Genomic DNA, 15,220 nt, shown 5'->3' with positions numbered 1-15,220 from the left:
AACTATTTTACCCAACTTCCTTCTAAAATAGAATATTAACCAATTTACATTTTTTATGTTAGAATTCAAGATAGTTTGAATAGTTTTCCAAATCTTTAGATATTTTAATGAAATGTGAATAATTGGATCAATAAATGAATAAATTAGAAGAGGTTATACTTCCAATTACTGAAAGCCACTGAGTTATTAATATTAAATGTTACAATTTCGCATTTCAAGAAATTCATAAATTGCAGTCAATTTAATAGCATGTTAAGTAGATTTGACAATAAATTATGTTATGATTAATTTACAAAATAGCTTTTAGAATGAAAGGGCTTATTAGAGAGAATTTTCTCATGCCAACTATTTAAATATGTTATTTCTACTCCACATACGTTGAAGGTTTATATACAAAGGTTAGAGCTTTCTATATAATATCAAGAAATTACAGTCTGAGAAGCCATTCTAAGGAAGCTCATGTTCAGTTGCAAGTAGATGTTTCAATGTGACCTGCAATGTCTATTCTCAATATATTTTCTTATTTATTATACTTCTATTATTATGTGTATGTTGTACTTTGAGGAATCTCTACTCTCAAAATTAATTGTAATGATTAATGAAGTTCATTGATTTGAAAAATTATGTTAAAGTTAACATGATTTGGTAATCACCACTTCCAAAATAATAATTAGTAGCAATTACATTTTTTTTATTCTATGAAATAGAATAAAAATAAAAAATGGAATCTTTTTTTATTCGATGCAGTTGGATTTTTCCAATCAAATTTATTCGAATGTCAGTAGTAACTTCATAAAATAATAGGTGTGTGTATTTGTGTTTCGTTGATGTTCACATTATAATGAGAAATGAGAAAAAATTAAATTAAATTCGTATGGCTTTTGTTGGTGGGGAGTCCCTTGTGGGAAGGTCCCACCGCCTGAATGTATAATTTAAGCCGTCAATGAGCCTTACGAATGTCATACTTCAGCCGGGACCGACAGTTTAACGTGCCCATCCGATAACACGGGAGTGATCTGGTTAAAAAACTTTTGGTATTGAGAGGGTTTGAACCCGGGATCTCTATGCTGCTACGCAAGCACTCTATCCACTAGACCACGGATCACTCCAGAAATGAGAAAGATAACAATCGATAAAAGTCTGTTAAATGTTGAAGCATGGAATTTGTTGGAAGATCAAGCATTAACCATTTTATATTAACGTTTATGTATTTATACCTTTAAATAACATAAGGATAACGAATAATTAATTCAGTTAATAGCAATAAAATAGAAAAGTTACTTTTTGTTCTCGTCTTCAAAGCAATGTTTATTAACATTCCACTATTTTTCGCTAGTAGTCATTTAAAAAAAAATCAATTGCTAATCTACTCTAATCACTAGAAAATCAGATCAAACGGCAGACGAATGAAGGATCCAAATGGTAGGCAAACCTGATTCAAATCCATAAACGCCCGAGAAAGAAATCAGCAGACATCCTCCTTGGGCTACAAAATACATTCAACTTACTTCCACCACCAAATTACTTCTACCAACTATTATATTTATTGGAACGGGTTTCTATACATTTTTATTCATTCATCAACTTATGACAAATCCACACTACTAGCATGTATTTTTGTATGTTTGCAGGCATTTTTATGTGTTGATCATAAACTACACTGAACTGTTGACCTTGCCACGCCATAAGCTTAAATAATATACAGAGTGAGTCATATGTATGGGAACCCTTCAATAAGTTGGAGACTGTTGTAGATATAATACTGTAACTTTCAGGATAAGTTATTGGTCAAATACTCTACCTTTCAACGTACAACTGAATTTCGACCCCACATAAGGAAGTCACTCAGGGGTTGTAACTAGAATATTTTAAATGTAAACACCCATTGTATGGTACATACATCATTATAACGGCCTTTTCAAAAAAGAAAGATGACACCAATAAAAATGCTAGACGATTCTTTTATACAAAATGGCGGCTGATTAAACTTTATCAATTATTTTCTTAAAAACTAAAACTTCAATCAGCCGCCATTTTGGATAAAAGTATGATAGAACATTTTTATTGATGTCATCTCTCTTGTTTCAGAAATACCTTGAAAATGATGTACCATAAAATGGGTGTTTACATTCAAAATATTTGAGTTACAACCCCCAAGTGACACCCTTATGAGGGGTTAAAATTCACTTGTACGTCAAAAGATAGAGTATTTGACCAATAACTTATCCTGAAAGTTACAGTATTATATCTACAACAGTCTCAAATCTATTGAAGGGTTCCCATACATATATGACTCACTCTGTATAATATATTCTTCATTTAAATTTTACTGTTCATTGACGAATGACTAGTGTCTTAATTGATAATTTTTCAACCATAGTTGAGGCTACCAGCTTCAATGTGAGTGTGGAAGTGCTAAACCTCTCCATAAACCAATTGCTACATTTGAATTTACAATAAGTGGAAGTATTTATAATAATGAGTAATCAATTGATCAAGTCACTTCATATTCTCCTATAACAAAGGTTATTAATAAACCAAAACTGGAGATTCATAGAAGAATGTGAATAACGGCAGGCTCAAGAAGATAGAATCAAATGAGTTTGATTTGAGTGATGTAACTGTTGGGTGCCTCATGGATTATTTTAACATTCAACAACAATTATTTCAGTCAACAGATAGGACGTCTAGATCAAATTAGACAACTTTAGATGATCTGGGAAAAAGTCTGTACAGGATTAAATTTGCGACTAAAGCGCTCCAATTCGAATATAATTCTCAATGAAAGCTCTCTGGTTCTGTGAGATTCACTAGTCTATCCAGACGATGTTGCGACACTCCTGCTCTCTTAGCTACAGATAAGAGTAGAAGAAACCATAGTGAAATTGCCTCAGATAGAATGCACTGTTCATGCGAGCTTCTTTTTCGAAAAAGCAATCCTCCAGGTTACGCTCCCCCCGGCCCCTTTCCAGCGTTCAAGAACAGAAAAATTGCACGCCGAATAATTTTAGAGTTGGAGCGCTTCAGTTGCAAATTTGATTCAGTACAGACATTTTCCTAAATCACCAAATGTTGATGGCACTATATCCTGACTCTTAACTCAGGTTAAGAATAATGAGATTTAACTTAACACATACGAGTATATTATAATACAAATGAGAGTCTGATCAATTTTCTAACGATCGGCATCGTGTTCAAGATTAATAGCGAAAAATTAACCCCGAAGCGAGAATTTAAGTTCTCAATAAATACTTTCACACGTATTCTGAATCATCATTATTTAAAAAATATTGTCATTAACAGGATATCAGCTCTGGAAGTATTTGACGGTTTATAATAACACGGCTTCTGTACTACAGAAGGAATGTGAACAAATAAAATAATTTCCATCGCTAATGGCTTTGAAAGCATAGCTAGATAAAAGCCTCAGGCTATTTCGAGCTAAGAGTTATCCGTCTATTATGAATTATGATTGTCTCCTGTTTCATCATAACATGGTGTCTAGATGTCAAAACAGAGTTAATGACTCATATTATATCGAGTTGGAAAATTTGAAAGAACTATTCAACGATTTCAGTAAGAAAGAATATTTAGTAAATTGATCGAAACAAGTGAGAAGAGGAAGGAGACTGAATTGAAATGAAAAAAAATGAAAGTTAGATAATATTGATTTATTTGAAACTTCAGATTGTTAAAAAAAATATTTAGAGCTCTGATAAATGAATATTTTTGAAACAGAACTCTCATACATACTGTAATATTACATTCTCTGCTACAGGAAGAATCTCTTCAATCAAGTTATTAATAAGTGATACAACCTTTAAAAGTATTTTCAAGATGAATACTACAGTATTTATTGTGAAATTCATAGATTAGATAAATAATAATTCAGCCTTGAATTCATTCAAATAATTTGAGCAATAAAAATTAATATTTATTCAACCACATTTTCTCCATTGAGTATGAATGTGTACGAATTTGTTCTCAAGAGGAAAATACTAATATATCTACATTTTTATCAATAAAAATAGAGACAGAGGTTACATTTTCATGAATGGAAACTATGTGCATTGGAGCTATCATTTCGAAAGAGCAGCAATTTATTGTCAGAGACAACATAGAACACAAAGAGTAGTTGCAGTATCGTTCAATGAGCGTTATGAACGTCAAAAGTGAGAGGTACTTACAAGGTCGAGACGGTAGCTTCTCTGGCTCATCTAATTTCCTTATAATAACTTCTACTTTCTTGATGGAAGTGTATTTCAGCTGCATTAGTTTCATGAGCTTTTTTATGAATCCTACGTAATCTGGAAAAAAAACACACAAAGAAGTAAGAAAATGTTTGATAGTATCAGTTTAGTAAAGAAAAAACAAAAAAAAAAAACTGGAGTAACCTATTCAGTGAATATAAAAAATAGGTACACCTATTAAAATCGATATGAGATAAAAATATCCTGGTCTTAGGTTGTAGAGCACAAAATTAGGCCCAGATAAATTTTTAATTAATTCTATATTTTAATGGTGACAATCGGAGGATATTGTTGATTAAAAACTGAAATTCATCGAAATTGATACTTTTTCTTAGAGTTTTACCATAGAGAAACAATAGCGTGACTAGATATCCCATGGTATAGGGAATTTATGTTCTCCATATTAACATGAAATGAAAGATATGTTGTCAGTTCCAAATAAATTATTTGAGCCAAACTATAGTTTCAATGCAGTTTGGCTCGAACTTATGTAAAACCATATAGAAAAGAAAGCATAAGAAGATATCCCACGGTATAGGGCGTTTATGTTCCAAATTTAATTGCTAACTTAAGCCGATAGTCCTAGTAGGCCTAGTTATTTTTCGTGAAGCTATGTGACGCTGGCAATCTCTCATACTGTGCCATTCTTACACTCTCACCTGGCCAAAACAGTAAGAATAACAGTAGACGACAGTAATCGGTTTGAGTTGACAAAAATTGGCTTAAAATTTGGAACATAAACAACCAATACCATGCGATATCTTCTTATGCTATCTTTTCTCTATGGAGGAACTGACAACATCTCTTTCATTTCACCTAGAATATTGATTAAATCAACTACATACAACTTTCCAATTTCAAAAGACATAGATAACACATTCTTATGATGTGTGAATTGATTCATTCTATTTAGTATTCTGATACGTTTATTACTTATTTGCAAATTTGAGTGAAAGTGGAATAGATTGGTTTACCTGAAGCGACAAACTTGTTGATGACAATGCCCTGATGATCGCCTCCAGCCACATGGATGTTATCTTTGTCAGAGTTGTTCTCTATCTTCACAGCCTTGCGTTCGATTATCAGGTTGGTTTGGTTGGCCGTGCGACCCTTCGGGGTCATCACTATTTGCTCTGCAAACAGAACAAAATTACACAGAAATTAATAAATTTTAATATTATAGAATGCAAAGATGATAAATTCATAGCGAATTATAAATTTACAAACTGAAATAGATGTCAGAAAGTATATAAAATAATTACATTCAATGCGAATCAACATTTTTATCGAATGACAGTAACAACATTTAATTGGTTAACTAACTCAAATGAAAATCAGGAATAAGTTGAAGAATGACAAGGTGACATCATTAATTTGATAACTGATTTTTTAGAAATATCCAATAGTATCATTACCACTTTTCTATTAAGATAGTATCTACTACTCCAGAATAAGACAAGGTACTTTTGCAACAATTTCTAAAACAGATGAAAAATATTGGATAGTTTATATCTTTTTATACTGTAGCTTTACTGTTACTGGTTCTAATGTAGCCTGTTTGTAGTTCGTTCATAAAAGTTTGTGTTGTAGATCAGAGTATCTATTCCCATTTTAAATACATTATTGATAACATCAGAACCAGTCCACTTAGAATATCAACAATAGATTGGTAGTGCAACTGATGTACCAAATAATACTGTATTTGAATAATATCATAATATGAAATGTCTCAATTATTTTGATAATTTTAACAAATTATGTTTCTCTACTAATTCAATTCCATCTACGAGTAATCCATTCTATAAATGTGATCCTGAGAGAAGCCAAATTTGGAGTTAATTTGTAGCTTATTATCATAATTATTGATCCCCTCTCCATGGGAAAATTATTTGCGAGAAAATCTTAGCTTCGCAACTATATTTGTGGAGACAAATACAAGAAACTTGAAAACAGCCAAAACCAAAATAACAACTCGAGTTGGATATTTTTTTTGTGAGAACATCTTCCACTAAATTACTTGTTCCCAAGTAATTCAGAATCCTCAAATGAATGTGATTAAATTACAGGAATTCTAAGCTATGCGTGGTCGGCCTGATCTCATTGGATTGGATTGGATAACAGTGAACCAAGCCTCTGACCAATAATACTGTGGTTTTCGTATCATGAACATGCACGGTATTCTATTTCAATAATTTCTTTGAGAATGAAAAAAGACTGCAACTAGTTCCAATGCATGACCAGTGTTTGATTACTCCAGCACAGATTCGCACAAAGGATTTATTGTGCAATAGGTAGACTATGTACAAGTAATATGTATATAGTTGTACACATACTTATATACCATCAATCACGTTCTATCTTTATCGAACACTTGGATCAGACATGATTCATTCACTTCCTTTAAAGCTAGCATTGAGTAAGTCACACGCAATCACAAGATGACAGAGGAAGTTTTAGTTGACAATTAGAGAAGGAAGTTGAAGAGGTGTTGCAAATGATAATTTCAACTGATTATACAGGGAAATAATGAGAAGAATGGAAATATGATATGGAAATTCCTTATTAAATGTGAGCATTCGAAAAGAGCTCATCATTGGCCCACTTTGCATTTATACATTGGAAGTAAAATTTAAAACTAAGAAAATCTATAAGCCTATTCATTTTCTTCTACAGTAACTAGATTGAAATAACCAGGGAGAATGAACTCGAAGTGATAACCGAGAGTACTTGAGAGCAGTGATTCTATTAAAACGGTGTTGACTCACTCATTCAGCCCCCATGGGAAACAGGAAGTATCATATTGGTCCTGATAACAACCATTATTGATCCAACAATTGACGACTATTATCACTTGTTGAGGAGAGGATAGTATAAAGTCTAAAGTGAAGTCTAAGTTCATTTTTGAGAGGATAATTAATATAAAGTCTAAAAATAAAGTCAATTTAAATTTCTAGAGAATAATATGAGACTAAAATTTGCATGCAAGACTCAACCCCTTGTATAAATATATATCACCTATCAACATAGCTTAGTCCTTTCTAAAGACTAAGAACAATTTGAAGACTCAGAAAATGAATAATATAAAGAGATTAGAAGAGTACAAGAATATTAATTTCAAATATAACTTTATTATTTTGGGCAAGTTGAACAAAAGTTTGAAGAGACTGAGCTGATATTAGCAGAATAGCAAAGCATATTACTTATATAAATAATAATACCTAGGGACTAGTGATTTATTAAAATTACTAGGGACTAGCCCTATGCCAAAACTCAAGACCTTGTATAAATATAGATGATCTGATCATCTATCACCATAGATCTACATATTTTTTGTCCATATAATATTTATATTTTCTCTTTCAGGCTAGGCTAAAGATAGTAGCCTACTTCTAGTTTTTTGTACGCCAAAATATGGGTTTCTTTTCATACAACACTGAACTGCATGATTTTCACACGAATGGTGCAAAAACCACGAAATATACTGACCACCTTCTAAGTCACGTATCGATACCATTGATGTAGCCTACCATCAAGTAAACAGTGAAACCATTTTTTATAGAAAAGATGGCAAGAAAAGTATCCCAAATCACCGTGCCTAACCAGCAAAAGCGGACTAAATCACTGTCACGATCTTCTGCTATCAATTTATCAAATTTTCGTGAAAGCGGTAAGTGGATGGATGGCTAACCTAAATCCAAAGTGAGCGGTTCCGATTTGCCTCGGTTTTTGCACGAATTATATTTCGATGCATTTGTAAAGGTACATTCGGTAAAGACATTTTAATAATAGGTGTATCAAGGGCATTTTTATAGCTTTATTATTGGTTTCTTTATTTTTATCTTTCCTTTCTCAAACTTTCCTGATGTCATTTACTCTCACCCTGATCATGGTGATCAAGAAGATCAACACTATAAAAGATCAACTACTACTAAAGTGGAGTAGTACATCTTACTTGCTAAATAAAGAATTAAACATTGGATGGAATATGGTTTTAGAGCACACAAAAATTAATATAATAATGGAAATCTAAATAATTCCAGGAAAGACTATATTTTTTACAAAACTAAAAGTCAAGTAATTGTAAAAGAGATAAAATTGTATTTTATGATATAGTTATTTGTATATCTAGAGTGAAAAATGCCATTTTTTCTCCCAGAGGGGAAAGATTGATGCCCGAGGCGAAGCCGAGAAATATAGTCTTAAATAAATAATATCGGTTTCGCCTCGGGCAACAATTTCCCTGAGAGAGAAAAAGCATTTTCCACTCGTGATATACACAACATTTTACCTCCACCTACATGTTTATAAAAACTGCAAATAATATAATTTTATGTAGCTAGCCACATGTAAATAAAGTGGGTACGGTATTGAAAAAAACTCAAATAACAGGTACAGCATGGATGAAATTAAATTAGTAGGTAGTTTTTTGCCTGACTTGAACATGGTCAACCTGGGTATTATAATGATTAGTGAGATGACCCGATACAATTGTATTATTGAATGACTTATTCTTTTTTATTAATTCATACCGTTATTGAATATTGAACAAAAAGTACGAAAGTTTGATTGATATGAATTAAAAATTAATACCTTTGCATTAAATTCCAATGAGAAATATTTTTAGACAATGGAAATATTTTCAATTCCAAAATATTTGACAAACATTTGCCTCCGTACTTCTCTAACAACTTCCAATAACTATCCTCCTATTCTTCATTGAATAGTCCTCTTCCACTACATAACTCTCTTTTGTCAAACTCCTATTTCCCTCTTCTCTTTCTTCTTCTTCTTCTTTTCCTTCTCCTTCTTCATCTTTGAAACAACTGCAGCTATAGGGGAGCACTGAGCACCACTATTCTTGTCTAAACAAGAAGATTGACAATCAAACAGGTTCAACAACTTAAGATCAGTTTAGACGTTTGAATTCAATGGGGAAATGAGCATGGCATCAATTTAAATCAGTTTTAATTCAATAGCAATTTCAATGCTCAATATAATTTAGAGGTGTTGCAAATGATAATTGGAACTACAATGAATGATTTATTGTACCTCATAGTACAGTATGTACTTTACATTACAACAAAACATGGATGCAGCTTCAAGATTTACATTGGCTTAAGAAGGAAATCAAAGAATAGAATCACTATTATTTACATGAAATTGATAATAGTTGATCCGTTATATATAAAAGTGTGAAGAACCTATTAATACGTTTCAAGTTTCTTATCCCTCAAGTTTTCTTAATGAAATGTGAAAATTCAAACACCTGGATTTTTTCAACTGGCAACATACAATTCGAATGGAAATTCAGTTGAAATTCATGATTTTCAAGTTATCTTTTTAGCAAGGCCATTTACTGAACAAACACTAGGTAATATCAAACAGTTGTTAGTTATATATCTTATCTGTAATGGTACTAAAGCAGACTGGAGATAGCTTTAACACTTCAAACGCCAAAAATGTGAGTCCTATAAAATTCTCATTTCAAAGGATGTTGCATTCTATATTGGCTGAAAAACATATTTCAGAAATGAAATCTATTAGGTTGAATTCGCCATCAAATTGTCTTTCTTCGTTATGGCTAATCTTGAATAGAAAAAATCTGGTGTGACGCACTCACACAACTTTCCTTGCCGTTATGAAAATTGATCACCTGACGCTAGTGTTACCGCGCATCTCAAGTCTACTATTCAAAGATTTGAGCCAGCTGGTGACAGGGCAATAACGCTGGAGACACACATGAGGTCTGCTATCTCTTGATAGTGAATGATTTAATAGAATCAACAATAATTTGCAATTGAATAATCACATTTTCTCGAATTTAAAGCTTTTTTTCAATTTAAGGTGAAAATGTTACTGAACATTAATTGTAGAGATTTTCATGCTCAATCTACTCCACTTGATTTTTTTTGTTTCAATTGTATCTGAAGCCTGATAACTGGGAATCTATCTGCATTGATGGGGCGGAGCTCCTGAAATTTTTACAGATATGGGACTTGTGGCAGTTGATAGAGCTTATCGATGACTATTTTAGGTATGAATTTGATCAAAATCGTTGGAGCCGTTTCCGAGAAAATCACGAAAAACCATGTTTTTGACAACATTTTCGCCATTTTAGCTGCCATCTTGAATTGCATTTGATCGAAATTGTTCGTGTCGGATCCTTATAGTGAAAGGACCTTAAGTTCCAAATTTCAAGTCATTCCGTTAATTGGGAGATGAGATATCGTGTACACAGACGCACATACACTCATACACACACACACACACACACACACACACACACACACACACACACACACACACACACACACACACACACACACACAACACACACACACACACACACACACACACACACACACACACACACACACACACACACACACACACACACACAGACCAATACCCAAAAACCAGTTTTTTGGACTCAGGGGACCTTGAAACGTATAGAAATTTCGAAATTGGGGTACCTTGATTTTTTTCGGAAAGCAATACTTTCCTTACCAATGGTAATAGGGCAAGGAAAGTAAAAAATCTTGAAAATGGCATCATGGCTGAAACATGTTTTAAGTAAACAATTTTTCGCCACACTTGGATGTAATGAGCTGGTTTACGTGCGTCATATGGAGGCCGAAAGTGATTGTTTTCCGACCAGGCCGGTAAAACTTTACGGCCCTAGGGCTGTAAAATGACCTTGAATAACAGCTGATCGTGTCCGATCTCACAAAAATCATAGAGAGATAATCTCATAATGACTGTAATAATCTATATAATTATGTATCGTGAATCGCGGTATTATGTCTATAATAATATATTTTATAAATTACTGTTTCATAATTTAATATTTATTATTGTGTTTTTGATATCAAACAATAGAATACGATGATATATCTCCATAGCCTCAACAATATAATGTTGGCTACATTGTCCATTGTCAGAAAGGTACGTATCGCAAGTATTTAAAAGTGAAGAATCGAATTTGAATTCAAAGTACAATAATTGTATCAATATTTAAAAGTGAGGTAGAGTAATAATTGTTTCTTTTTTATTATCGAATTCCACTTCTTAATGCAATACAATCAACAATAATAATAAGCAAATACAGCACAGATCTGAAGTTTAAGGTAAGCCTACTGGTGAAACTCAGCCTTGACTGAAAAATACCTAGTAATTTTTCCGTAATTCATTATTAAAACTTCTAGATAATTTTTCTTCAATATTAAACCATATAGAGAAAACATTAGGCCCACTCAAGATTGAATCTTCGAATGTTTTCTCTATGATTTAACTATTTTCAGAGCAATATTTTGTTGTGAAAATGCCAGCAAACCGGCTTCAAATTTGCGCTATACTCTATTATTATAGTAGCCTACATAGCCTACGTTATCTGACTTAATTCAGAGTGAAAATTTTATTGTGAGACAGATAATAATATTAATTTTAATAATATAAGTCATGAGCCAAAGTCTGTTGTACGGTACGCTTTTTAGGAGTGAAGTAAACTTTTTTAGAAGTCTAGTATTACAGTATTACGTGTATGCTAAGGGTTATCAGTCAGGCCCTAATATTCAACAGTACGGAATGGCCGAGAGCGTAAAGGCGTAATACATCAGTCAGAACTCAATGCTCAGTGAACAAACATGATCTAGGTTCGAATCTCGGTCAATGACTTTTTTTTGTCGATGAATTTTGACTTTTATTACCTATTTTTTATATTAGTTACCGTAATTTAAATTTCAATCAATTTTTTAGATATATTTTGAGACAAAACTGTGAAATATGCAATTATATTAATTTTTTCATCACATTATTTCAAAATAGTAATGAAAATTCTATTCATCCATCTATCCATGATATTGCACCGGGCGCAAAGCTCGCGCCTAATATTAATAGTATAAAAATATGGTCATTATTGTAAATTATTAATTAGTAATATTGAAATTAATTGACAGTAAAAGTTGTCATAACGAAGATTCAAACTATCAAAATAGGCTGTTTGAATTTTATTTATTTTTTAATTTCTTATATATTGGGAAGTTTTTTTTGGGTGTGGCGAAAAATAGCGTTCGCACCATGTATTTCCGGCTCTCAATCTTTTCTAGTCCTCGGCCTACGGCCTCGGACTTAAAAACCGATTTTGAGCCGGAAATATCTCATTTTCGGCCCTAGGTGCGAAATATACTATTAAAAATAGGGTACTTGAATTTTTTCCATTTCAGAAATGAAATATAAGTGGAGAGTATCTAAATTCAATGTTAGGTATTTTAGTGTACTAACAATATTCTCTAAAATGGGATGAAAAAACTATCGCTAAATTTTTTCAAGTTCATTCAAATTTCAAACATCAAATTGGAAATTTTAGATTATTGGATTAGATGTATCATTACAACATAGCAACTTCGATTATATAGCTTCAATTATTACAATTTATAGCTTCAATGTATAGTGAATCACTATCCCCGACCAAATAATAATGAAATATAACCAAAAAATAATGGTATGCATGGCTTTACGAGACAATTCTTCTATTTTTTTTTTGTGAAATCAGGTTTTATGAATTATTATTGTTTTATGGGCGATTGAACATAAAAGATTGAAAGATGCACTGATTCATGTATATTGTGAGAATTAATTACAGTATACAGTATACAATATAAAGAGTTGAATGTAAGAGGGGGCCGAATGACTCCTAGCTTCGCTCTCTAGGAAAAATAAAGGCAGTCATTCTATTCTATACCATTACTAATTTCTGAAAGCTCATGAACGATTTATGAATTTTATTTTTGTGGGTCTAATTGAGTAATTAAGATAATTAGAAGTTCCACTGAGGAGTGGAATCTGCTTATTCAATTGATGATTGTTACTAGTACGAGTGGAATTAGTTCCATCAATTTCTTTGAACTGAATTCGAGGATTGCTTATTGGAACTAATGATAATGGAGATAGAAGTGCAAGTTCTACCAATCAGGTTGATAATGTGTGGCGGCCCCCGCGAATTTCTGTCAAGCGGCGGTGACTTCATAGGCGGAAATGCCGCCCTATTTTTGGCTCATCATCACTATAATAGTGATTAGTGCTGAGCGAAAAGAGTTGGAGAGATGAAGATGGAGAGGAAAAGAGAGTAGAAATATAGATCTAGATGGATATAGAAAAAAAAAATAGTGAAATGGATTTTGTAAGTCGAAAGAATAATATTCGCGTGAATTGAAAATTATAAGGAGACTAGATAGAGAGGAATAGAAAGAGCAGATTGTAAGGAGTTAATGCAAATTAAAAGATTCTGTTATGTTGGTAGATTACATTATTTATGAGAAGAATATGATAGAGGAGTAGAATTTTTAATGTAATAGGAAAAAATTGAGGAAGTATGATAAGTGGAATGAGAGAATTACATATAGAGGTAGAAAATGAACAGGAGAGAGGTGAAAAGGGATTAGAAATATAGGAATCATGTTGCATATATCTTATAATAAAAAATACATTGGACTAGACAAATAATTTGACTTTGATGGAATGATAACAAATATTGAACTGAAATATTAAAAGAGGAAGAATATAAAGGAAAGTGAGAAAGGAAGTCTATATAGGAAGTTCAGAATGGAGTGGAAATATGAAAGTTACGAAGTAATACAATACTACTAAGGGATACGCCATTTTATTGTCTTTTTTCTTTAGGGCTACTTTTAGTATAAATAAAAATATTAATCTGAGTACCCTTATAAAACGACTTATTTTGTCACGACATGTTTCGGCTACTAATGCCATTTTCAATTAACTATGTCATTTGAAAATTATTATTAATATTTTATATTCAGATTAATATTACTATCTATATTTGTACTAAGGGAGTATTTCAATTAACACAACGGAAGAATTGGTAAAAATAAATTGAAAACATGAGTAGTTGAGAAAATGAATGTAAAAATTGAAATAGGCTACTGAAAAACTGAATGAAAAATGTGTAGTTATTTAATTACATTATTGAAGAAACCAATAATTTGTTGGAGAAGTAGTTGGAAGAAGTGTACTAGGAAACAAAATAATAAAATTACAGTATTTGTTCTACAGCATCTCGGACAAATGACGTTGAGAAGAGAAGCAGTAAAGAAGACCGATCAAATATAAGGCGGACTGAAATGAATGGGAGGTGTAATAGAAAGATAACAATGACCTGACCACGGTGACATCGAGTGAGAGCGATAATTGGTGCATTCAGTTATACGGAGCAGGACAGACAAGTGTCCAGAGAGTCGCTTCACATCCCTGGGGCCCTGGCCCCTCACAATTGACCCGTTTACCAGCCCTCACTCACTCCCTCTCGCTTGCACCTATTTGAAGTGGCCCACTCCCTCTCGCTTGCACCTATTTGAAGTGGCCCACTCCCTCTCTCTTGCACCTTTTTAAAGTGGCCCAGATACCCAACACACGTTCATTGCTGGCTGGTTTCAGTTTGCGGATAAAATACCGTTCCGCTAACAATTCCCTCGACTGGATTTTGCGGTTATGTTTCAACAAGATTTGAATTGAATTACGGCAAGGAATTGATAATAAAATGGTCTACAATTGATTGCTGATTATAATACAAATCATACAACGAATTAAATGATTTTTGATAAAATATAGATATGAATAAACATATTTTGAATTTGATAAGACTAGTGATACAGCTACCTCTTATTACAGTAAAGGGGGCTGTGCTAATAGGTGCTCTTTTTTCAAAGATTCACCTAGTTTTGGCCAATTCTGCCATTTTCAAGACATAAACTAGAGGAAAAACATTGAAATTAAGTGGAAAACTATAAAAATTGAATGAAAGACTAAAATTTATCACTTGAAAAATAATATAACCGATATAATCCATAATGTGTCTTCAAAAAACAGAAAATAGTTTTGTAAGCCTATCAAATTAAAAAAATAACAATTTTTCCTTTAAAAATTAATCAACTATTTGTTGATCGGAAAAGTTA

At 32.4% G+C, this 15,220-nt stretch overlaps 1 protein-coding gene across 1 annotated transcript in view; it reads right to left on the bottom strand.

Moving 5' to 3' along the window:
• The window catches only part of LOC111044867, a 43,416-nt gene that overhangs the window by 12,613 nt on the left and 15,583 nt on the right, over positions 1 to 15,220 (bottom strand). Inside the window, exons 3-4 of the mRNA XM_039435074.1 lie at positions 5,192 to 5,383; positions 4,188 to 4,313 (exon numbers count right to left, since the gene is read on the bottom strand). Of these exons, the coding sequence (XP_039291008.1) occupies positions 4,188 to 4,313; positions 5,192 to 5,383 (318 nt within the window). The remainder of the gene's footprint in view (positions 1 to 4,187; positions 4,314 to 5,191; positions 5,384 to 15,220) is intronic.

This window comes from Nilaparvata lugens, chromosome 8, assembly GCF_014356525.2.
Source record: "Nilaparvata lugens isolate BPH chromosome 8, ASM1435652v1, whole genome shotgun sequence".
Classification (NCBI taxonomy): Eukaryota; Metazoa; Arthropoda; class Insecta; order Hemiptera; family Delphacidae; genus Nilaparvata; species Nilaparvata lugens.
Note: the sequence above shows the minus strand (reverse complement) of the source record. Positions and strands in the feature narration are given on the sequence as shown.